Below are 26,439 nucleotides of genomic sequence, written 5' to 3'. Positions count from 1 at the left end.
GATAAACTGAGGCTGAATCCAAGCAAGATGGAGGTACTCATTGTGGAAAGTTAGAACTTAAGAAGTGGCTTAGATCGGCCTGTTCTGGATGGGGTTACACCCCCCCAGAAAGAGCAGATACATAGTCTGGGAGTACTACTGGACCTCAACATCTCCCTGGTCTCTCAGGGTAAGGTAGTGGCCAGGAGGCTTTCCATCAACTTCGGCTGATACACCAGCTACATTCATTTCTGGAGATAAATGAATGTATATTCAGTGGTGCATAAGCTAGTAACATCCAGACTTGACTACTGCAATGTGACTTGACTACCGTTGGGCTCCCTTTGTATGCAGTCCGGAAACTGCAGCGGGTACAGAATGCAGCAGGCAGGTTGGTCTCTGGGGTTACCTGAAGAGATCATATTACACCCATTTAGAAAACTACACGGGCTGCCAATAAGCTTCGAGGTAAAATGCGAAGTGCTAGTTATTACCTATAAAGCCCTGAACAGCTTTGACCCAAGGTATTTAAGAGAATGCCTTCTTCTTCATCAACCCTGCCGCATATTAAGATCATCTGGGGAGGTCTGGTTGCAGTTGCCAGTGGCTTCGTTGGGGATGACTCAAAACCAGGCATTTTCTAGGGTTGCCTGGGGACTTATCCTCTCTAATAAAACGCTTGGTGTCTGTGCCTCCCTGCCCTGTTTTGCGCCTGCGCGAAGCGCAGGCCCAGAACAGGGCAAGGGAGACACGCTCGCCGGCACCCGGCAGCCATCTTGGGCGGCCAGAAGCGGCCGCCCCAAAGAAGCCAGAGAGGAGGCGGCGGGAAAGTGACCGAGGCGGCGGCAGAGCCGCCGCCTCGGCCAAAATAGATGGAGGCCGGGGGCGGAGCGGAGGCCATGTAACCTTAAAAAAAAATTTACTCCCGCGGCCGACGCCGCCGTCCGCCCACCCTCCCTCCCAGCTGCCGAGTCCCCCTTACCCTGGCCGACTGCTGTCGGCCGAAGACTGCCCTCAATTTAAGAGGCAGAGAGGAGCTCGCAAGCAGAGCTCCTCTCTGTGCAAAGCCTCTTGCCGAACTGCCGCTTTGGGCGCTTGCGTCCCTTGCGCCCAAAGCGGCAGTTCGGCAAGAGGCTTTGCACAGAGAGGAGCTCTGCTTGCGAGCTCCTCTCTGCCTCTTAAATTAAGGGCTGTCTACGGCCGACAGCAGTTGGCCAGGGTAAGGGTGACTCGGCAGCTGGGAGGGAGGGTGGGTGGTCGGCGGCGTCGGCCGCGGGAGTAAATTTTTTTTTAAGGTTACATGGCCTCCGCTCCGCCCCCGGTCTCCGTCTCCCCGGCCTGGCGGGGGCAAGTGCCTGGGCCGATTTGGCCCTTAAAGGTGGGGGGGGGGAACGGCGGAGGGAGGGGGAATGGCGGCGGGGGGCCAGGAGCGCCGTTACTAGCGCCCGTTATTCAACGGGCCAAAATTCACTTGTGTACTAATGAAATTAGAGCTCTTCTCTGGATGTTTTTAAAAAAGACCTGAAAACATACTTGTTTAGTCAGGCTTTTAGTTTAGTTCTAAGGTTTTAGAGTTTATCTATTATAAACTTTTAGTTGTGTTGTTTTAATTGTTTTTAGAATGTGAACTGCCCAGGGACTTGTGTATGGGTTTGTATAGAAATGTATTATTTATTTATTTGATTTCTATACTGCCCTTCCAAATATGGCTCAGGGTGGTTTACAAAGACAAATAATAAATAAGTAAGATGGATCCCTGTCCCCAAAGGGCTCACAATCTAAAAAGAAACATCAGACACCAGCAACAGTCACTGGAGGTACAGTGCTGGGGGTGGGTAGGGCCAGTTACTCTCCCCCTGCTAAAAAAAAAAAGAGAATCACCACGTTAAAAGGTGCCTCTTTGCCAAGTTAGCAGGGTTATTAAACAAAATAATAATAATCCGTCAGAAACGCTGTAGTAGTTTTTGGCACTGGGCAGAGAGTTGATCTAGAAGCCCTGCAAGGTCCCTTCCAACTCTAACATTATACTATTCTGAATGCAAGGTTGATTGAAGCATGTATCCCAGGGCAGGGGTGTAGCTATAATTGAGCCAATGGGTTCAAAGAACCAAGCCCCCCCCCAGCTCCAACCCTCCCTATTTTATTCATTATCGCCTTCAAAATATACACACAAACACACACAGCACTTGGGAACAGCCGTAGTGCAGGTAAGAGGAAAACAACGGCAGCGATGAATCTGAGACTGACCGTGGAATTATTTGCACAGCAAATTTCACTGCGTTTACTGAGGCTTATTGCTCGATAAGAGTGCATCCATTACAGCCACTGTCAGAAAGGAACCTGCCTTACCGAAGCAAGAAACACAAACAAGAAAGATTAAAATGATCAGGCACCGTGATGAGGAAAGAAAACCAAGAGACCCAGAAACAGACAATGCTTTAGCAAACAAAATCTTCTGCCTAAAGCGCGCGCTGTTACCACCTCTAAAGCATTCTACTTCCCACCGCATGAAAGCGCGGCGTACTGCGCATGCCCTGCTATGAGCCCCTAGTCCCGCCTCTTACCCGGCAAGGAGCCTGCGTCAAGATGCAATGCTCTGGGCTCTAGAAAGTTGGGGGTTGCGTGGCGTCCGCCGTCGCCCCGACAACGATAGACGTCACCGAGCTCCGGGCCCTGCCATTGGCTACGAGAGTTCGAGAACGCCGAAGAAGGCGGAAGCGGAAGCTGCACGTGGAGCCGGCGAGTAGCTGTCGCAGTTTCTGGAAACTTCTGCCTATTGTTATATTTAAACCCTTGGACGGGAGGCAGAGATTTCCCCGGGGTGGTGGCTGTGGTTGAACAGGGCTGGTCCCTTGTCGTGTGAGTCGGGAGACGCCTCGACGTCCCCCATCATACCTCCTTGTTCCGCCTCGGGCCAGGTGGAATTCTAAGACAGCCAGTCCTTTAGCCCGGGAGTGGACGGTACAGGAGCCCCATCATGGCTGTGGTGGGTTTTGACCTGGGCTCGCAGAACTGCTACATCGCAGTGGCTAGAGCTGGAGGTATAGAGACGGTGGCCAACGAATTCAGCGACCGATGTACTCCGTAAGTAAGATCCGGCGGTGTTCGTGATGCTTGAGCAGAATTTCTCGGTCTTGGGTCCAAGGGATGGGCTGCTTGGCCAAGAAACTCAGCGTGTGTGTGACGGGCTTGCAAAGCTCGAGAGCTGTATGTGTTCATATATATTTAAGTGTGCGTGTGTAATAATGCAACTAAAGATATGTATACGCACGTGCACACCGTGGATCGGATAAAATGGGTTTTAATTCACAAAAGTTCATTCCAGAACTAGTCTGTTGCAGCAGGGCGGTCCTGTGCATGCTTGCTTGGAAATAAATAAAAAAACCCGCTGCGTTCCGTAGCACTCGCTCACAACTAAGAGTGTACGGTGTAGCAGTCTAGCAAAGCAGCCCTACCTTTACTCGTAACTAAGGTCGCTTGAGTTCCATGGTGCTTACTTACAGCTAAGTATGCATAAGATTGCAGCCTTATTTTTTAAGGTGGCACAGGACTCTTTGGAGGACGGTTCATCGGTGTCTTCTGATTCCCCCATGCACGTGGAAAACAGTCTGTCGGGGAACCATGGCCTTCTACAGCCCTCATTGCTTAATTAACCACGTTTTACTTGGGTATTGATTTCGATTTCATGTTCAGCCCAGTCCTAAGCATGTTTTCTCAGAAACGGTTCCGTTCATTTCAGTGAGGCTTACTTCCAAGTGACTATGAATAAAATTCTAGCCGATGTAAGATGCAATGCATCTTAAGCCTATTTACTCAGAAGTAAATTCTGTTGAATTCAGTGCACTTACTCTCAAGTAAGTGTGCAAAGGAGTGCAGCCCAAGAGTGATTTTTCTTTTGTGTGAGGTTTGACAGCTGCACTAGCTGCATTGTGGCTATTCCTTATTTCACGCAGGTATATTCCGCCCACTAAAGCTCAGCTTTGCAGCATCGTCGCCATCGCTGCTCTCTATTTTAAGCTTCATCTGTCATTCTACCTATTTCTTGTGCATGGGAAGTGTGAGGGAGCATCATAGAGGCAAATGATGCCTGCACACTTTTGGCAGCACTGAAGGGAATTGGTTGTAGGATGTGTGTCTGTGTGTGATGCAGTGGTGGGATTGCGGTACAAGGAGATGTTGGTAGTTCTTTTAAAGAAGAAGAGCGGAGGGGATGCTGAGGGGCTTTCTCTCAAACCAGTGGTCTACTCTGCTTTGTTTCTTTTTCCTTGAGCAGTTTTAAGCTACTTGGTGCGGGGGTAGAAATGGGAAGGGAAAGCAATGATACAATTTGAAGAAGGAGACAGCTTGGTAATAAACTACAATGATAGGATTGGGCCTTTCTTAGACTAGTAGGGTCTGGAATGTACTGGAAGCTTCTAGATACTTCTCTCCCCAGATTAAGGTGGAGGATGCAAGCAAATATTCTCTTATCCTATAGTTAGTGGGTAGGAGAGCAGCCTTGAAGGTATATGGAGCTTTTGAAAGAGAGAGAGAGACTATTCTCAAAGTGGGAGACCAGGAAGAATGAGTGACCTCTCAGAAGGAACCTCTCCCTCCCCAAACCTAGAGCTTGCTGAGGCAAGGAGCCTTCTGTTTGGAAGAAACATCCAGAAGCAAATCGATGCACCCTTTGGCTATACATTACCAGCAGCCAGAATTTTGCTTAAAGGAGGATAAATGGTGGGTGGGTGGGTGTGAGTGTGACTTTTGTTTTCAGATTTCTTATTACTGCCGTCCATTGCAAGCTGTCTTGACCATTTGATCTAAAGGCAATGTATACATATAAATAGTCAAGAATAATTTCTCTTGTTGTAGATGAATTCATGTCACATAATTGGGATGCATATTTAGACTTACAGGCCACAGCTAGTCATTTTTCAAAATCACACTTGTATCCCCATAGCTCAGGGTTGCTATATGAACAAAAATCAATTCTTTAAAAAAAAAACACCAATCATTTATATATTGTTTTATTCAAGTCTCTTTTTAAAAATGCCATTAATACTAAGTGCCTTGAAAAATACCAGATTTAAACTGAAATCTGAAAGTAATGCAAGCATGTTAAACTGTACACCCTTAATCTCTTCAAACTCAATTTATTACCTGCTATTGGGGTAGATCAATTTATAATGCTAATTTAAAAGGCTGTAAGTCGGCGTGATAAAAACAAAAAACTAAGAGGGGGGGAAAGACCAATTTTATAAAAAATGGATTTAAATCAGTTTCTCTTGGGTGCTTCTTATTGAAATGATGATGCACATTGTTTGGTTAATCTAACCACTAAAATGTCTTAATGTACTACTACATAGAACATTAACACCCTCATGAACTGTGCTAACTGAGCAAAGAGGTGCCATTAAAATAGTGTTTCTCTTATAATTAGTGGGAGAGCAGCTGATTCTATCTTATCCCTCCAGTGGCAGTTGCTGGTGTCTACTTTATGTTTATTTTTAGATTGTAAGTCTTTTGGTGGCAGGAAACCATATTTATTTTTTTATTTTATTTACTTTGATTTTCTATGTAAATTGCTTTGAGAGCTCTTGAAAAGATATATTAATATTATTATTGTTAGTAGTAGCATACTTTATATAACATATATAAACATGTTTGTTTTAAACATTTTAAGAATTTTGTAGTAATCTTAGAATGTTGCATAGTTCGCTGATTATTTAATGGGTAACTTTGCCCATCAGTAGCAGAAGGTGGTAATTACTGAGCAAAGCCATTTCTCCTCATCAAATGAAAAGGAAATGTTCTTGTTTGTAGATTATAATTTTTCATAATGTGAGAAATTAGCAATTTATAGTCTGAGAATTAAAGAGCATAAAATAAGTTAATACAGTATTGATCATTTACAATACAGTGGATGATCATTTACATCAGGGATTCTCAGCGTTAGGCTCCCAGATGTTATTAGACTTCAACTCCCATAATTCCCAACCAACCAAAGGCCACTGGGGCTGGGGATTATGGGGGTTGAAGTCCAAAAACATCTGGGGACCCAATATTGAGAACCTCTGATTTATGTGATATGTAGTATTAGCATCTGGAGTTGAGATCCGGATCCCAGTGCCTGTCAGGACTTGTTGGTCCCTGACCCCATTAAAGATAAAATAAAATTATTATTTTTTGTGGCAAATTGCCAAGAAATGTGTTGGAATATATGGCGCTTTTATCCTTAGAAAGATGCATGGCTATACAAGCATCCTTTGGAAAAGGGCTATACCTTTTTTCTCAACCCCATCAGATTTATTCCAGAATAGATATGTGTATGATCACGAAATATGCATTACCGAGACTGATTGAGGTGGAAGTGCCTCCGCTTACATATTCTGATCACAATCCGTTAGTAATTAGACTTAATAGAGTACACTGGGCCAAGAAGGTGGAGATTGAATAATCTTTTGTTACTGCAAGAAGAAGTTAAGTTGAAGTTGCCAATATGAATTAAAGAGTTTCTTCCAGAGAAATATGACATCAGAAGTCTCATTATTCTCAGTATGGGATTCCAGTAAAGCTTTTGTGAGAGGGCTGTTCATCTTGTAGGCTTTGAGGAGGAGGAAGGATCTGCAAAAGCAGAAGGAGTCCTTATTAAAGGAGCTGAATAGCTTAGAAACGACTCACAAGATGAACCCTTCAAAGGATATATGGCAGAGTATAAAGGAGCTTCGTGAACAAATGGATCTCATAGAAGCAAAAGAGACATATAATAAGAATATAATTTATACAAAACAAACATTTTGAGAAGGGTAATAAACCTGATAAACTACTGGCGTACCAACTGAGAAAAGAACAAGAGAAGAGAGTCATTACTTCCATGTGGAACTGGGAAGAATTTCTTTCACATACGGACAAAATGATTGACCAGTTTACAGATTATTACACCAAATTATACAGAAAGGAAATGTTGGATCTGGAGGAGGTTTCACAGTACTTGGAAAATCTACAGATATCAGAGTTTACGGACAGACAGAAAGAATTGCTTAATAAACCAATCTCTGAGGAGGAAACAAGAGAGGCAATACGGTTTTAAAAATATACCCCTGGCCCAGACCGATTTTCTTTGGTTTATTACAAGTATTTTCAAGAAATATTAATTTACCTATTGACTCAGGTAATGAATTAAATACTACATTGCCATGCGTTGCCCTCCTCCTGGCAAGAAGCATTTATCTCTCTTATCCGTAAGGAAGGGAAGGATAGAACTCGACCAGAATCATACAGACCAATTTCTCTGTTGTATGTCGATTATAAACTCTTTGTGGCGATTTTGGCAGGAGGGTTGAAGGGCTTTCTGATGGATATAATAATTACATAATTTTGCTGTCTTGCTACTCAGTGTCATTCTGTTATTAGTGTTGACTAACTTTTATATATAATTTTATGTTCATAATTTTAACTTCTAGCTTCTTCTACTTATTATACTAAGTAATTTTATAGATACTTTTTATTATTTGGTAGGAATAGATTGTTTGAACCGTTTTTGTCTATTTTGCTGTTGTGCTAGTCAAAGACCGAAATAAAGACTATGACTACATACGGATCAAACAGGATTTATACCAAAGAGACATATGAAAGACAACCTGAGATTTGTACTGAATGCAATAGATGATATTTCAAAGAGGAAGAGTAAAGCAGCGATGATTTTCCTGGATGTGGAGAAAGCTTTTGATAATTTGGATTGGTCCTTTCTGTTTAAGGTTTTGGAAATAATGAACTGTGGGTCAGATTTCCTTTCATGGATTCAAAGTATTTATCAGGAGCAATCAGTAAAGGTAATAGTGAATGGGATTATATCTAAAAAATGTGCCATTAACAAAGGGTACCAGACAAGGGTGCCCTCTTTCCCCATTGCCGTTTATTTTGGCTTTATTTTGAACCCCTGGCAAAGAAGATTTGGCAGGAGCAATGAATTTATGGAATTAAGATGGCAAATCAAGAATATAAAATAAAATTTTATTCTGATGATGTGGTTCTCACAATTACTCGACCAAATGATTCTCTCGATACAATAATGGAGCATATAAACCAGTACAGCAGGATCTGAGTATAAGATTAATAAAAACAAAACACAGATCATTACATGGAATTTGCTAGTCACTGAATTATTGTATTTGAAAGACAAGACTGGATTTCAGACAACAGCAAAACCCATTAAATATTTGGGGGTTAATTTAACAGGGAATAATAAAGACCTGTTCAAACACAATTACCTACCATTGTGGAATTTATCTTAGCAGACTTAAATAGGTGGGGGGGAAACTAAATCTTTCTTGGCTGGGGAAGATAGCATCAGTTAAAATCAGTATTTTACCAAGAATGGATTTTTTATTTCAAATTGTTCTGGTTAAGATTGAAGATAAGATGTTGAATATGTGGCAGAGGCATATAAACTTTATTTGTGCTTATTAGAAGCCAAGAATCAAGTTTAGGATTATGCAAGATGCAAAAGGATGGGGAGGATTGGCTGTCCCTAACTTGAAATTCTACTACCATGCTAATAACCAAAAATACTGATCATTTATTGGGATTGATATATAAGTTGCTGTTGAAATATGATTCAGAAACAGAACAGATAAAAGACTGCATGATTAAGTGGATGCAAAATTTAAACAGCACAATTGATATTCAACAATGGGAACATCAATGGAACGTGAATATTAAATTTACAGCAAATAGTACCTTAAAAGAAAATCGGTACAAAATGTATTTTCATTGGTACATTACTCCTACGACCATTAGAAAAATGGACAGTAATTCCTCGGGAGACTGTTGGAAATGTAAGAATCATGCGGGGACATTCTATCATATGTGGTGGACTTGTGGCAAAGCAAAACAATTTTGGGGAAAAAATTCACTCTTAAGATACAACAAATATTAAATATAAACTTTCGCTATTCACCTGAGCTTTGTTTTTGTTAAATATGACTAAACCTTATATACCTGCTAAACACACGGAGTTGTCCTTGTATATGATTACTGCTGCTGGGATTCTCTGTGCTGCCAATTGGAGGTAACAGGCAACCCCGATGTTGGGAATATGCCTCGATGGCTAAGATCACTGATTATTTGCGGAATACCTCAGATGAAATATTTGCGTTAACCTGGGAACCTAAATCATAAATCACAATTTAGCGCAGGGTTAACATCCACACCCAAGATTTGGGTGGTGTTGTGTTTTGATATTGAGGGCTGATTAACACATTACTTGTATCTTTCTGTAATATCTGATGTGTGGGGGAAGTTCGGCAAAGGGTGGAAGTGGAATCCCAGATTGTCATATGTAACTGTTGGAAGTTCAAGAAATGATAATGTAATCATGTTATTTCTTTTTATTTTCTTATTAAATAAAAATCTTAAGTATTTTTCACATGGATTTTTGTTTACTTTAAATTAAAGGCTATTTTTCTTGTTATCTGATTTATCTGGTTATCTAATTTATCTGGTTATCTGGGAAGGCTATTGATTTAGTTTTGAGTGTACATTTTAATGTGCCTGTATTAATATTTAACTTTAACTAGACTATTTTGGAAAAGGTTATTAATTTTATACATTTTTAAAATGTGTTTGAAAAAACTAAATAGACGATATGTATCTACTCTGCTTTCTATCAAACATATGGAGGCCAACTTTCCTATGTAAAAGAAATAATGGTTGTAAACATGACAGTAATTCAGGCATTGCATTATCATGCAAATTATGAATATTTAGACACAGTGGCTGACATAGATCTGTGGCCTCCAGTGCTGGAAGGAGGGACGTAGAGGCCCATGGATGTGCAAGTGGTTTTCAGCATCTGTGAACTGAAGGCTGCTTTGTGCAGCAGTTGTGGGGTGAGGGAGCAATTTCCCCCTCTCCATCTCTGAACTGCTGTGCAAAGCAGCCTTCAGCTCACAGATGCTGAAGGCTGTTTGCAGATCCACATCCCTCCTTCTGTTGCTAGAGGGCTGCAGATTATGTTGGCAACTCTAAAACAGCACAAACCTTTACTTTCCATCTCCTGGCGAAGCCCTGTTTTGCCCAGTAACTACCATCCCTTGATTTTGGAAAGTTCTGAGCACTTGCTTGAATTCTAAGGAATCATGCATAATGTCTCTTCACCCGTACAGAGAAAGTCAAGCAGAAATGTATTTGTTTATATCAAGATGTATAGCCTGTTTTTCTATATGTAAGTAAGCTCAAGACTACTACAAGTTTTAAAAGAAAACAATAATAGGTTAAGAGTACATCTTTTGGATGTATATCAATATACATCTTTTGGAAACGAAAACCCAGGAGCTGCAATAACAGTACAAGCATTAAAAAGGCCTTAACCACAAAATGCCCCTTGCAATAAAATAGTTTTCATTGCACACTCAAAAGTAAGCAATGAATGGCCCAGATGCTGTTTCAGAATTTGGGTGCCATAGCCAAAGGACGGTCTTTCTCATCCCTACCACTTGTGCCTGTGTTAAGCAAGAAATTGTTCCCTCTCTGTACATTTGGATAAAATCTGTGAACTAAGAAGTATGTCTGCTACGTGAGCAGAGGCTTTTAATTAGCTCCTGGCAGAAGGCTGTGATTAGTAATGTGTGTTAGATGTTATAGCAACCAACTAGTATGTACACTTATTCAAGAAATATATGAACTGGAAACATGGTTTGAAACCAGTCTACTCCACAGCATATGCAGGAGTTATCCCATTTTTCCTCACAGCAACTCTTTGAGGTGGGTTGGGTTGAGAGAGACAGATGCACAGGCCCAAATTTGCCAGGCAAGTTTCATGACTGAACAGGGATCTGAAACCAGGTTTCCCTCCTCTTTCCAGTCTAATCACACCCTGGCAGTAAAGGAAAATTCATGATATGTATGCACACACTTTGTGCAAAGTGTGTCTAGGAAGCAGTCAAAGGACAAGAAGAGAAGAGTTCTTATCCTAGCCATAGGGTCTCTCATACATAGAGTAGTATATACAAAGGTTTGGGGTTTAAAATGGGGTTGAATTGTGAAATGGTGTGTCCTGTATATTAAGGTAGGATATGATAAGACTGTCACCTTACGTGGCACAACGGGGAAATATTTTACTAACGAGCAGAAGGTTGCTGGTTCGAATCCCTGCCGGTACTATATTGGGCAGCAGTGATATAGGAAGATGCTGAAAGGCATCATCTCATATTGCACGGGAGGAGGCAATGGTTTACTCCCTCCTGTATTCTACCAAAGATAACCGCAGAGCTCTGTGGGTGCCAGGAGTTGAAATCGACTTGACAGTACACTTTACCTTTATGATAGGATTGGTGAGAATTCATATGAAATGGGTTCAAAACTCCCTGCCATAGCGACAGCTGACTTTTTAAACGTCAGCTGCTGATATGAAAGGGAGTGGTGTATATAAACTGGCAAATAAATGCCTTGAAGCATTCAACAGGGCAGCTTGTAGCTCATTGAGGTGAGCCAGGTATCCCACCACCTGTGGCAGGTAGGTGAGTACGTCACCTGCCTGCTGCTCCCCATGCTGCCTTCTTGGTGTGCCCTCTCCCTTTCCTCCTTTCTATCACTGTTCACTGGCTTTGGGATGCGGGGGGATGGAGAAAGCCAAACATCCCATTAAAAATCTCATTCCTGTGTGCCCAGAAACAGGTGAGTGATGTTAGCATTTGAGTTGAGCTCGCCCTCTCCATAATGTATAGTGAAACTTGCTTGTGTCCTGACAGTGTGTCTTGCTGACCTAGCTCCACATTATTGGCTGCTGGTGAGAGCAAGCGAATGCAGAGCATGATAATGTTGGGACTTGGTGGGTATAAATTTCATTTTATGTCATGGAGGGCTCAGCCTTGGGCTCCTGTCTTCACGGCAACTGTTGTTAATCATAACAACTGGTTCTGCCCTTCTACGTTACCCATAGCTCAGCAGTCGAGGCACTATTTGTGCTTTCATCGTAGAGTTTTGCATGTCTCTTATTTTCATAACCAGCTCAGATAGCTCAGGGATTTTCTTCAAACAGTCCAGACCAATATTCCTTAGAGCCAAGATCAACGTGGATAATCCCAGCCCTTTTGTGTGTTAAAATCTCAGCGTTATGAGCTCTAAAGTTAAGTGTGCTGTATTGTGTGTGTAGTTCTTTTGGGACTCCTCAACATGTCTACATGCAGTTGCAAATGTGTACAACTTTGTAAAAAGGGAATCTTTGTAATGTTGTGGTGTAAAGCCTTGCTGTAAAGTTTCAGATCCTAACCCTTGAAGCAGTTACAAGTGCTGGTCTTTAGAACAGTCTCCTAGCAAGGGCTGTAGCCCATGTTTTACATGTAGAAGGTCCCAGGTTGAATCCCCAGTATCTCTAGGGAGGACTGGGAAAGAACCCTGTGTGAAACATGGGGGCTGCTGCCAGCCATTGACTGATATCTTGACTAACAAAGCAGGCATGCTTTGAGGGACTGAGGGACCTTTGCTAAGCAGGGTGCACCCTGCTTTGCATTTGAATGGGAAACTGCATGGGAGCACTGTAAGATATTCCCCTTAAGGGATGGGGCCACTCTGGGAAGAGCATCTGCCTACATGAATGCATAAGGTTCCAGGTTCCCTCCCTGGCATCTCCAAGACAGAGCTGAGTGCGACACCTGACTGCAACCTTGGAGAAGCCGTTCCCAATCTGTGTAGACATTTACTGAACTAGATGGACGAATGGCCTGACTCGGTATATGGCAGCTTCCTATGTTCCTAAGATCAGAAACACAGGGCAATGTGTTTCCAATCTTTCAGAGCCCTTCCAGAGTGTGGGGAGTGCTCTGAACTTTATGGGCTCTGGTGCAATAGTGCATATGTGGGAGTGGGGGAAGAGCTGCACAAGGGTTTCCAGGGAGTCCCAGACTCCCCACAGTCCCTTGAAGTGTGCCCACTTCATTCCTCAAGATGCCAGTGTACTAAGCAAGATGGACAGACCAATGATCCGTCTCAGAATAAGGCAGCTGACTGTGTAGTACAATATCAGAGAAACCACAAGTATAGCAATGTGATGTGTGTTAGTGTAGTTTGCATGAAATATTAGTAACTAGTGTTTTGAAGCCCGTTAAAATAACGGGCGCTAGTATGGAGCCTGTTTTAGAGCTCTTCCCTGGGGCTCGACCCCAGCAGCATCACTTGAGACCCAGAGGTAAGCCTGCCTGCCCATCTCCCCCACCCACCCCAGAAACATCACCCCAGCCCCCCAGTCAAAAGCCTCAGCCCCCATCCTCTTCCCTCCTTCGGGTCTGTTCCAGCCCCACCTTCCCCGCTCGATGACGGTCTCTCTCTCTCTCTCTCAACCTGCTGCTGCCACTCCTTCTACGCAGCTCAGCAGCACCCCCCCCCCCCTCATTTTTCTTCCCATCGGGTTCCGGGTTCTCTGGGCGAGGCGGTGGCTCCGCCGCCATCTCAGCTGGCTTCCCTCACCGCCTCCTTCCCTCACCTTGTCAGCTACATACCTCCCGCCGCCACCCCCCTCAGCCCGCTCGCTTTTCTTCCCACCGGGTTCCGGGTTCTCTGGCTGAGGCGGCGGCTCCGCCGAGGAGCCACTGTTCTCTGGCCGCCGCCATCTTCCCCCTCCTCGCGGCCGGGCCGTTTCGGCCGCTACTGTCTTTCCCCTACCCGCGGCCGGCCCGGTCCCACCGCCTCCATCTCTCGCCTCCCCGGTCCCGCCGCCTCCATCTCTCGCCTCCCCGCGGCCAACATGGCCGTCTGTTGCCTGTGTCCATTTTGACTTGGCCGTTTTGCGCATGCGCTGTGTGCATGCGCAGAACGGCGGAGGGAGGCACGAACACACTGTTTTATTAGAGAGGATGGCAACTTTGTTCCCTGATGGATTACTCTCTTTTCAGGTCAGTGGTGTCATTTGGGTCGAAAAACAGAGCAATTGGCGTGTCTGCTAAAAATCAGGTAAGTCCTTGTCTGTGAAAAAGCAAGATGACTGACATTTGCATTAATAAAGTTGAGTTGAAATACACGCTGGCTGACATCTGGATTAACCTCACACCAACACATCAGGGTTTTCCATTGGGAGGGGCATGATTTTTTTGCCTTCTCCCCCTGCTTTCCTTAGGTACTTAGTTTCAGGAGGCACAGGCGACTATAAAGATAAGAGGGGAACTGCTGAAAATCACACCCCCAGACACACAATGGGAAATCCTGGCCTATTGGTGCAGGGTAAATCTGGAGGTCTGCCTATAGTGCCTCAGAAGCGTGGGTAGCCCAAAGAGTAGTGGATGGAGAGCCAAATACTAGAGCTGGGTGCTAGGGAGCCATGGCACCTAGACTAGGATATTCAGAAGTAGAGTTATTTAACAATTTTGTTTGTTTGTCCCAAACAGTCCTGTTTGTTGTTCTAAGTGTGTTACTGGTAAAGGGGATAAAGAGAAGCCAGTCTACCCTCTCCATCACGAAGTCCATATCACCATATTGTCAAGTGTCCATTGCCTGTCTCCTACATTTTGGGGCAGGTTGCTAGATCCAAAGAGAACTTTTCATGGCCTGCACTATTGGTTTTTAATAATGCACTTTTCTACATGGGCTGGACTATAGGATGACTCAAACATCACTCTCTTGTGAACAGGGCCTATTGTCTTTGAGTACAGGTGGACCTCATCAGCGTGGGTTCCGTTCCCACATATTACCGCAGATAACAAAACTGCGGATAATGAGTCACTGAGTCTATGGGAATGCAGGAGGTTAGGTTCCTAGACTAAAAAAAGCCTACAAAAATGGGCCAAATAAAGTGCCCTACCTTGCTCCACAGGTCTCCTGGCGTTCAGCAGTGCCCCCTAAATAATCCCACAAATCGTGCATTGCCCACAATAAACTTTTTTTGCAGAAATGAGCCACAAAATAGCGACTGGAAATGACCTCCATGGTCCCTTCCAGCCCCTTAGGAACTGCAGATACATGGGTTTTAACCCTTTTGTATCCATGGACAATGAAACCAGCTGTCAGATACCCGTGAATACATGAAGGTGAGGATATAGAATCCTGGTAGAACGAGGTTCTCCTGTATATGGAGTGGTGGACGGCTCACTTAAAGGGTCATCTCAGTGCGTGGCAGCTGTGAAAAAGGCTAATTCCATGCTAGGAATCATTCGGAAGGGGATTGAAAATAAAAATGCTAATATTATAATGCCCTTATACAAATCTATGGTGCGGCTATATCTGGAGTACTGAGTACAGCTTTGGTCACCGTATTTTAAGAATGATATTGTAGAACTGGAAAAGGTGCAGAAAGGGGTTTAAACAGATTCAAGAACATAAGAACAGCCCTGCTGGATCAGGCCCAAGGCCCATCTAGTCCAGCATCCCGTTTCGCACAGTGGCCCACCAGATGCTGCTGGAAGCCACAGGCAGGGTATGCCCTCTCTCTTGCTGTTACTCCCCTGCAACTGGCACCCAGAGGCACCCCGCCCCCGAGGCTGGAGGTGGCCTACAACCCTCCAACTAGTAGCCGTCAATAGACCTCTCCTCCATGAAGTTATCCAAACCCCTCTTAAAGCCATCCAGGTTGTTGGCTGTCCCCACATCTCGTGGCAGGGAATTCCACAAGTTGATTATGTGTTGTGTGAAAAAGTACTTCCGTTTGTTGGTCCTAGATTTCCTGGCAATCAATTTCATGGGATGACCCCTGGTTCTAGTGTTATGGGAGAGGGAGAAGAATTTCTCTCTATCCACTTTCTCCACACCATGCATGATTTTATAGACTTCTATCATGTCTCCCTGTAGTCGTCTTTTTTCTAAACTAAATAGCCCCAGGTGTTGTAGCCGAGCCTCATAAGAAAGGTGCTCTAGGCCCTTGATCATCTTGGTTGCCCTCCTCTGCACCTTTTCCAGTTCTACAATGTCCTTTTTAAGATGTGGTGACCAGAATTGTATGCAGTACTCCAGGTGTGGCCGCACCATAGTTTTGTATAAGGGCATTAAATTCTATAAATTAGCCATTTTATTTTCAATCCCCTTCCGAATGATTCCTAGCATGGAATTGGCCTTTTTAACATTGAGTCGACACTTTCAACGAGCTATCCACCACGACCCCAAGATCCCTCTCCTGGTCAGTCATTGATAGCTCAGATCCCATCAGCATATACTTGAAGCTGGGGTTCTTCGTCCCAATGTGCATCACTTTACACTTGCCAACACTGAACTGCATTTGCCACTTAGTCGCCCACTTCCCCAGTTTGGAGAGATCCTTTTGGAGCTCTTCATAATCAGCTATGGATTTCACTACCCGAAAGAGTTTGGTATCATCTGCAAATTTGGCCACCTCGCTGCTTACCCCTGCTTCTAGATCATTTATGAATAAATTAAAAAGCACTGGTCCCAGCACAGATCCCTGGAGGACCCCACTTCTTACTTCCCTCCATTGTGAAAACTCTCCATTTATTGCCATTGTGGACAGGTCTATCAATGGCTACTAGTCTGGTGGCTGTGGGCCATCTACAGCCTTAGAGGCACAATGCCTCTCGATACCAGTTGCAGGGGAGCAACAGCAGGAGAGATGGCATGCCCTCACCTCTTGCCTGTGGGCTCCCTAGAGGTATCTGGTGGGCCACTGTGTGAAACAGGATGCTGGACTAGATGGGCCTTGTGCCTGATCCAGCAGGGCTGTTCTTATGTTCTTATTGCCATGTGAAACATTTTGTTTGCTGATGGTTATTCATCTATCTGCCCACCTAGAAGCCAACTCCTGCTCTAGCAGAGCTGAGAAACTGAACCTAGGAGGTTTTATGCCAATGGAAGTGAACTTAATTGGCAATGTCTGGAGTTACCACAGGGGTATGGGAAATGTTTAGTTCCCATCCCATGGGCATCCCCCTGCTCAATCTTTGGGCCCCCACATGTTTTTGGACTACAACTCCCATAATCTCTAGCCATAGTGGCCCATAGGCAGGGATTATGGGAGCTGTAGGCCAACATCTGCAAGAGGGCCAAAGTTGAGCAGCCCTGCCCTATGTGCTCCTTTGCTTTCTCCTATATAAAGGCACGGCTGCCATTCATTCTTTTTGGGAAGCATCAAGTGCTGTACTTGCGTCAGGCCAGCTTCTTTGCTTGGGTGTGAGACAGTGGAGCTGGAGAAAGTCCAGGAAAGTGCCATCTGTTTCCCTTCCCCTGCCTGTCAAACAGTGCATTTAGTGAGTAATAATAGCAATAAACAGAATGTGTATTAAGTCTGTATTCTGTTAAACACTGGTAGTAGATTTACATGTGTAGGTTCTGTAGGCTGCTGCTGCTCTTCTCTCCCCCACCCCCAAGACACCAAAGAACCTTGGTCTTTTCTTTTATCTTGCAGCTCATTACACATGCCGACAACACACTATTTAACTTCAAGAGGTTCCATGGTCGTACTTTTAACGATCCTTTTATTCAGAAAGAGAAAGAGCATTTGAGCTACTGTGTAGTTCCAATGAAGAATGGAAGTGTTGGAATAAAGGTAAAAATAACACTTTGGCATTACAGCTTCCTGATTTTTTTACAATTAAACTGTAAGGCTCTGTGTTCCAGAACAAAAATAAAAATCTCATTTCAGCCTGTAAAGTTTTCTTGAATTATTTAGCAAAAGGGTTAATTTCGTTGTGCAATGGGATTCAAGACCAACTGCTGAGATCTTCAGACTGCTATCAGCCTTAAGCTTTTCTCTCATTTTGTAAGTTTGTTGTTTTTTAGCTGTTCCGTCTCAAGGGTGACTTGTCACTATAGTAACTAAATTCAACACAAGGAATTTTCACTCAGGTGGTGTCCTGAGCAGTGCGATCTTATGCATGTTTAATTCTGAAGTTACATCCCACTGAGTTCAGTGGTGTTTTCTCCCAAGCAACTGTATGGGCTTGCAGCCTTAATGATAAAGGGTTTAAATGGCTGTTACTCACTTTTGCAAGTTAGTTCCTATGATGCTTCAGCTCTCTGAGGTTTCAGGCAGGAGTCTTTCCCACTCTTACCTGGAGATGCCCGGGATTGAACCTGGGACCTTATGCATGCAAAGCAGATGCTCTGCCACTGAGCTATGAACCCTCCACTAAGAAAATATCTTAGGCAGCACTTGCATATAGTCTCTCATCCAAATGCAAACCAGGGCAGGCTCTGCTTAGTAAGGAGAACAATTCATGCTTGCTACTGCAAGACCAGCTCTCCTCCCCAACAAATTGGAATGAGGTGGGGAGAGCTGGTCTTGTGGTAGCAAACATAACTTGTCACCTTAGCTAAGCAGGGTCTGCCCTGGTTGCATATGAATGGGAGACTTGATGTATGAGCACCACAAGGTATTGATGGTAGGGGTGTGCAAATTGATTGGGGTGCAAATTGATTTGTACCCGAATCTAACTGATTTGGGTGATTTGGAGACAAAACAAATCTCCCTTGTGATCCATTGGCTAGATTCATGCACAAATCAAATCACACCTGATTAGAATCGAATCAATTCAAGATTCAGATCCCTCCTATTAATTCCCCCAGATTCCCAGCTTTTATTTAATGATTATTATTATTATTATTATTATTATTATTATTATTTATTTTAAAAAAGCTAAGCTCTAGCCCTTGTAGAAGTGGAGTTATGGGGCAAAATGTGTGGTCATTATTGTTTGAATTATTTGACGTATAATAACTTTCCCTCAATGAATCCCTGTGAGGATTCATTACACACCTTCACTTCTTCTATTCATTTTGACTGTCTTTTCGACAGTGCCAACTGCCATGTGCCAACTACACCCCACTCCCACACACAAGGCAGTGGGGTACTACTCAGTTTATGTTCTAGGATTTTTTCCCAAGTGTTTAGGCTCTTTGCAGTCTAATAACCTTTCCTCATAATGAATCCTTATGAGGATTCATTACACACCAAAGAATCTAAACACCTCAAAAAATCCTAAAAGATAAACTGAGTACCCAGTGGGTTGCGGAGTAGTTGGAACATGGGATGCCACTAATTCCCCACCCCCACCTGCAAAGCAGTGGGGTCAAAATGAACAGATAAAATGAAGGTGTGTAATGAAGACACCAAAGAATCGAAACACTTCAAAAATACTTTTTTTTTAAAAACTGAGTACCCCTGTGTGTGTGGGGCGGGTAGTTGACACATGGCAGTTGACAGTTGGCACTGTCCAATGATAGTCAAAATGAACAGAAGAAACGAAAGCATATAATGAATCCTCATAGAGATTCATTATGAGGAAAAGTTATTAGACACCAAAGAATCTAAGCATTTCAGTATACCTAAAAATTAAAATGAGTACCCCACTGCCTCACAGGTGTGTGTGTGGGGTGTGTGTGTGTAGGTGGTCCATGGCAGTTGACAGTTGGCACTGTCTAGTGACAGTCAAAATGAACAGAAGAAATGAAGGTGTGCAGTGAATCCTCATAGGGATTCATTACGAGGAAAAGTTATTATACACCAAAGAATCCAAACACTTGAAATAATGACCGCACATTTTGCTCCATAACTCCACTTCTACAAGGGCTAGAGCTAACCTTCTTTTTTTTTTTTTTAAATGAAAGCTGGGGATCCATTTTAAGGTTAGGATATGGCAACTATCCCAAATCCCCATTGTTTCCTATGGCGGAAATGTTCAAAATCTATAAAAACTAAAATAAAATCATTAAAAATCAACCAAGTGTCCCACTACCTTGAAATTTGGCTGGTAGGTGGCACCCAAGGGAACCTACCCACAACTCTAATTTGGTGCCTCTAGGATTTTTTTAAGTGGTCTGAATCGGTCTGAATCTGAATTGAATCAAAGCAAATACAAATAAAATCTGGGGTGATTTGGAGAGGGTAGATTTGGATACAAAACAAAGAAGTGATTTGTTTGGGGTACAAATTGAATTAAAAAAAATCAATTTGTGCACATCCCTAATTGATGGAGCCACTCTGGGAAGAGCAGAAGGTTCCAAGTTCCCTCCCTGGCGTCTCCAAGATAGGGCTGAGAAAGATTCCTGCCTGCAACCTTGGAGAAGCTGCTGCAGTCTGTGTAGACAATACTGAGCTAGATGGACCAATGGTCTGACTCTATCTATGGCAGCTTCCTATGTTCTTATGATTGGGTTGTGGCATAGTGGGGAAGTGAGGTTAACTATTCTCCCCCATACTATTTTCCTAGTTAAAATCTAAGACTCCCACCACCAGAACTGCTATTTTGCTCATAGGGAAAAACATATAGACATTAATCCCTGTTGTATCTTACCCTCTGCTTATGTTGACTGTTGATCAAGCCTCTTGAACCTCACCATTATTCCTGATTAACTGAGAGCTCACCTCAGAACATACTTCAGATTGCCCTGCAGCTGCTAATCTCCAGTAGGGATGTGCACGAACCTGTTCGGAGGTCCTTTTTAAGGGCCTCCGAACTGGTTCGAACGACCAGCTGTTTGATCAGTTCAAAGTTGGGGGCACGTACCTTTTAAGGGTGGGGGAGAATGCCCTTACCCCTCCTGCTGCATCCCCCCCCCCCCGCACCAGCGTACCTCACTGCCATCGGGATGGCAGCATACCTGACTGCTGCTCTGTGTATTCAGCACGCGTGCAGGTTGAGCTCACTTGCATGTTGGGTGCACGAGCAAGTGCGACGTTCGCACAAGTGAGTGGAACATATGCACTCCAGGTACTTCCGGCCAAAGGAGACATAGGGCGGCAGGGAGGTATGCTGCCGCCCTGACGGACACTTTTAAAATGGAACACCATTGGGAGGGGAAAGGGCACTCTCCCTCTCCCGCCTTCGATCTACCCCGCTGCCAGTTCCATGCACATTCCTAATCTCCAGCTTGTCTGCATTATTATGCTGCTTGCTGAGGAACCCCCAATGAATCTCCAAGGAACTCTCTGGTGCCCCAGAGCACAGTTTGAAAGTCACTGCCCTAAATTATTCTCATATTCTAGTTTCTTTTTAGCATTTGTCTTTTGGTCTCGGCTATCTCCTGTCCATTGCTGATGCTTGCATTCTCAGCAGATGTTGCATATTTATGCAGATGAGAATGCTGCTGATAAACAGACGGTCTTAACTTTTCAGATGTGCAACATTAAAAAAAAAAAGAATAGCAATGGATGTTGTTAACTAGTATCTAAAAATAATTATGGACTTGCTGTTGAAATACTGGAATACTTGCCTCCCTCGTGTTTTCCTTCCATAGGTAATGTATATGGACGAAGAACATTTATTTAGTGTGGAACAGATAACTGCTATGCTGCTGACAAAACTGAAGGAGACTGCTGAGAATAACCTCAAAAAGCCTGTAACAGATTGTGTTATTTCAGTAAGTGATTCCAATTAGCTTTGTGTGTGTTCAAACTAGTCTTGTGTGCACTGACTGTATGACGCAGTGGGAGCTTTTTCTAGCACAACTTCAGCCCACTCCAGCTGTTGTTGGACCAGAGTTTTCATCATCCCCAACTAAACTGGCCAATAGCTGGGAATGATGGGAGTTGTAGTCCAACATCTCAGGAAAGCTGAAGTTGTGCAGTCCTGGTCTGGATCTTTGGCTGGACAAACTTTTGAAAACTGACTGTTGTTGGATCTTTAACTGGAGAACAGCTGGCCCTGGTGAATGGTCAAGTAACATCTGTGGCCGGAGCACTGCTGAAACCAAGCATGTGTGGGATAAATTGGAAAGCTGAAGACTTTCTGGGACCTGGTATAAGAGTGGGGTAGAAGTACAATAAACACACACACACCCTTCTGACTGTAGCAGCTGGTGGTTCCTGGGACTGGGGGAGACACTAGACTTGACAGGTGATGGGTGGAGTAGGGGTGCGCGCGGACAGTTTCCCGCAGGCCGGTCCGAATTCGAACTGACCTGTGGGTCCATGAACTGTTTTGGTTGAACCAGCTCAAACTGGTCTGCTGGTTTGAGCAGCTGTGTGTGTGTTAAAAGTTGCTTGTAATAAAGGAGATAAAGCTGAGAGTGGCCGGTGAGGGCAAGCGGCTGTTGGGTATTGGAGGCGAAGGCAGTGGTGAATGCACGGCACCTTTTTAAGAGTAAATTTTTCCAGCAGTACTGTTCCTGGAAGCTGTAGCCGCAGTGGGACTTCTCGCAGCAGGCTGCTGGCACGTCTGCCCTCTAACCAAAATGGTGATTGGATTCTTCTGAGTAGCTAAAAGAAAAATACTTCCCCACCCTCTGGGCACTCTGATTGGCTGCCTGAGGAATCAATCAGCCTAGGCCCTCTTTGATTGGTTTATAGGGTGGTCCAGCAGGGAACAACAGAGGGAGGCAGTAGGCACACAAAATGGAGGCAGATGGCTGACTGAGAAATTTAAGGTGAGCGCTGCCCAGTTTGCCCACAGATAAGATCTGCCCCAGCACTAGATAGAACATTATTTGAACTGTTGTGCTGGTCTGTGATCGTAAGAAAGGAATTGAATTGAACTGAAATATTTGATGCAGGGGAAAAATTAATTCACACTGAATTTGTTTGGATATAACATTTAAGCCACAATAAAAGCTTTAACTGGAAATCAAATTAACTTAAATAGTTTTAAATATTTTTAGGCATAATTCATTTGTTATGTATTTCCCTTAAGTTGTTTAATTGTTAAGGAAAAAAGGAAAGGCATTGAAATTTGTTAGACTAACGTTGGCATGCGTAAAAGTGTTGTGCATTAGATATACAATGAAACCTCGTTATCTGCTGATTCGCATATCCGCAGTTGGGAAAAAGACACCCAGCCTCGGCATATGTGGGGCAAAAAGGAAGAAAAACACGTTGACTTCAAGTATCTGTGGGTTGCAGGGTGGCTGTAAATGATTGCAGAGGTCATTTCTGGCCGCCATTTTGTTTCCCGGAGCCTCAAAATGGCTCCATTTAAGGTGGGAAACTTGCAGTTTGGGGGGCATTCTGTGGCACAGCACAACTCCGGCAGAGCATGGTAAGGAGATCCCCCCCCCCCCGCATTTCCCCATGACATTTGGCTGATTTTCGGCAATATTTAGGCATTTTTGAGCCGATTTGGAACCTAACCCCTGTGATCCCATTGTCTCCAATACCTTGATATTTGCGGTTTCAGTATCTGCAGCTGCAACTGGGAACAGAACCCCCACTAATACTGAGGTCTGCCTGTATACAGTTTCATCCCAACTTGGTGTTCTGCGAACAGAAGTCCAGGGGTCCTTCCATGAGTGCAACTCTGTTTCCATGAATGGAAGGACTTCTGTTCATGGAGCAAAAGATTAGGATATGACCCATAGCTATTTTCTAGGTATAGTCACTTGAAAGAAAGTTAATTGAATCTTTGAAACTGCCTAGTTGACTGGTATTATATTATCAGTTTGTTAAATTAGTAATTAATATTACGGAAACCATGCGTTTTTAGGATAAAATTTCCCATCCCATATTACTGACTCATACTTTATAAGTTGCATTTCCAATAAATTGTGCCATCCAAGCCCACCCTTAGTAGTGCATCAGGATGAGAGGCTGAGTAATTTGGACAAAATAAAACCCAAAATGAGATCGTATTTTAAAGCAAAAAAGCTCTTGTACTGAAAATGGAACTCTTCATCATGGTCATCCTTTCTTGTTCTTTTATATATTTGCTTGTTCAGGTTCCATCATTTTTCACTGATGCTGAAAGGAGGTCTGTGCTGGATGCTGCTCAGGTTGTTGGATTAAATTGTCTCCGACTATTGAATGATATGACAGCAGGTGAGCAAATGACACTTTCTTAGTTAAGTAAGGGTCTCCTCTCATGCTCTGTTGCAGGGAGGTTACAGCTGTGCATATTGTTAAAATACACTTATACAGTTGTATACATTCTCTCACAGATCTGTAAGCTTCTGGAGCTGCTTCTGGAGATTGCAAGTACATTAGATGTTAGCGTGTAACTTTTGCATTGGGAAGCCATAGTTAGGGATGTTGGCGGAAAGGGCAAACTGGATCCCCATCCCAACTTTTCTTCTATACTTTTGTTATAGTACTTTTTAGCCATCCATTGCCAGGTGCCCAGCTACATACCAACGTTGAATATAATATTTCTTAGCTGCCACAGTGCCATAAAACCCCGCAGTATATCCCTCATCTGGGTGTGTGGTTGATATTCTGGTTTTAATGAAGGTTAATTGTTGATAAAATATATTGTTTTTGCTTTCACAGTGGCTCTGAACTATGGGATATACAAGCAGGACCTTCCAGCTCCTGAAGAGAAACCCCGAATAGTGGTGTTTGTAGATATGGGCCATTCTGCATTTCAAGTATCTGCCTGTGCTTTTAACAAGGGTAAACTAAAGGTAGGTAGAACCTAAGAGTCAGTATTGTCTGTTTGTAAACTTCTTTCTAGGCATGGTGATACAGGAGTGGAATTGCAGGGAGGAGTGTACTGCGCAGTGGTCTGGCGAGGGGAGACTGGCTGTGTAGTGAACATGGGCACCTCTCCTCAAGGTGACATCCCCTCTGCCTTTTGGCATGCTGGCCAGCTGCCCACAAGTACCCTGGATGCCACTTGCCCTGCCACCTCTTACCACTGCTCACCTGGCTCCCAGTCCCATCCTCCTTCCATCCAAAGACTCCTGGACACACAGGATGGGTGTGGGAGGCAGGTGAGCAGAGGAGGAGGGGGCGCTGACAGGCATCTGGGAGCCGCCTTGCTTACCTTCCCTCTCCGGCCGTCTGGCCAATGCTCCCGCCACCACGCTCACCTGGCTCCCAGGCTCCTCTTCCTTGCTTTTGGGCCCCAGAACCTGTCAGGGCACATGCATACCCTCTTTCCCAGTGTGCTCCTACCAGCCATGTGGCACGCTGCTGGGGGTGGGCAAGAAGTGGCACTGGGCTGCAGGAGCCCACTGCTGGGGATGGGCAGCGTGGCACACAGTGCTGTGGGGAGAAGGAGAACTGTGTCAGCAGTATGGCGACGGTCCACAAGAGCACAGCAGCCCCAGGAGTGGCTGGCTAGTGGGGCAGGGCCGGAGGCAAGTGAGGCTGCCCCGGAGGCAGGATGTGTGAGTTCTTGGGACCCTTTGCCCCATTATAGCTCCGCCTCTGGTTCTGTGCACCTTTGCAGAAAAATAGAGGGCTGGAGTGACTTTCTGCTGCCCCACAACGTCCCCCTCCCCAAACCACTATGGATCAAGAACAAGCAAAAAGCAGTGCACAGGTCATTTGGGTGGCTGCAGGGAAGCAAGCAGTCCAGTGCAAGTCAACCCAATAGGTTTGGGGCAGAAGGAATTGCAGGGGCTTGCTCCAAACCTAGAGCAAGGGCTAGAGTGCCTTGGACTCCTCTGGGGGGTCTGCTTGGGGGTACTGGAGGAGGGGTTGAGTCTGAGCACCAAATAATAGCATCATCTACTTAGCCTTTGCATCATTAATAACATTCCAGCTCTGAATGATAAAGATAGTAACACATGTAGTGTGTCACTCTTTTCTTCCAACCAGGTTCTTGGTACAGCTTTTGACCCCTTTCTAGGAGGAAGAAACTTCGATGAAAAACTTGTGGATTACTTCAGTACCGAAATAAAAGCCAAGTACAAGCTGGACCCAAAATCAAAAATACGAGCCCTTCTTCGTTTATATCAGGAATGTGAGAAGCTGAAAAAACTAATGAGCTCAAACAGCACAGAGATTCCACTTAATATTGAATGTTTTATGAATGATACAGACGTGTCTGGAAAGATGAATAGGTAGGGGGATCCAGTTGATGTGGTCAGTTGTATTGGAACTAAGTAGTTATGGTAGTGTTGAAATAATTTAAAATTGCCCCTCCCCCCCCTTTTTTGCAAGCTACTTGTTACCATATTGTCCCTAATTCATGGGTGCAGAAAAATATATATAGGTATGTTTTCTATTGATCAGAATAGCTTCTGACCAATAAAAGCAGTAGAGGTTGAGCACTGGCAGTCTGTCCTAACTGCACCAATGGAAACTCAAACTTTGGTGGGTGTCTTTTTTTTTTTAAGTTTATCTTGTCTTTCTTTCTAGATTGCAGTTGGAAGAACTCTGTGCTGATCTTCTGCAAAGAATAGAAAATCCCCTGCGTTCTTTGATGGAACAAATCCAACTCAAAGTGGAAGATGTACATGCTGTTGAGATTGTAGGAGGAGCCACACGCATACCAGCTGTAAAAGAGAAGATTGGGAAGTTCTTCAGCAAAGATGTCAGCACAACACTAAATGCAGATGAAGCTGTTGCAAGAGGCTGTGCTTTGCAGGTACAGGAAGACCTCAGTATTCGCGGGGGTCCCATTGGATGCTGAAACCACAAATACCGAGGCATTGGGGCAATGGAAATCTGGGGGTTAGGTTCCTGGTGCCTGGCGGAGGGGAAGCCCAAATGCCAAAAAAAGTGCCTCCCCCCATGCCAAAATAAAGGACCCTACCATGTCCCATGGGTCTTCTGCAGTCTAGCAATGCCACCCCCCTTCAAGGCCCAAAGTCCCAATTTTTGCACAAAAAATTGGGTGTGTGTGTGTCTTTTTTAAAATCGAAATGAGACACAAAATGGCTGTCGGAAAT

The 26,439-nt window shown here is 44.2% G+C and overlaps 1 protein-coding gene across 1 annotated transcript in view; it reads left to right on the top strand.

The window, feature by feature from the left end:
* The first annotated feature begins 2,678 nt into the window (after positions 1–2,678).
* Positions 2,679–26,439, top strand: part of HSPH1 (heat shock protein family H (Hsp110) member 1) — a 34,238-nt gene continuing 10,477 nt past the window's right edge. The window contains exons 1-8 of the mRNA XM_053311078.1: positions 2,679–3,063; positions 13,851–13,908; positions 17,300–17,440; positions 21,130–21,252; positions 23,542–23,641; positions 24,089–24,222; positions 25,364–25,608; positions 25,907–26,135. Of these exons, the coding sequence (XP_053167053.1) occupies positions 2,957–3,063; positions 13,851–13,908; positions 17,300–17,440; positions 21,130–21,252; positions 23,542–23,641; positions 24,089–24,222; positions 25,364–25,608; positions 25,907–26,135 (1,137 nt within the window). The 5' untranslated portion in view covers positions 2,679–2,956. The remainder of the gene's footprint in view (positions 3,064–13,850; positions 13,909–17,299; positions 17,441–21,129; positions 21,253–23,541; positions 23,642–24,088; positions 24,223–25,363; positions 25,609–25,906; positions 26,136–26,439) is intronic.

The sequence above is a fragment of the Hemicordylus capensis genome, chromosome 3 (assembly GCF_027244095.1).
Source record: "Hemicordylus capensis ecotype Gifberg chromosome 3, rHemCap1.1.pri, whole genome shotgun sequence".
In the NCBI taxonomy this organism is placed as follows: Eukaryota; Metazoa; Chordata; class Lepidosauria; order Squamata; family Cordylidae; genus Hemicordylus; species Hemicordylus capensis.
This window is presented reverse-complemented; position numbering and strand designations above follow the sequence as displayed.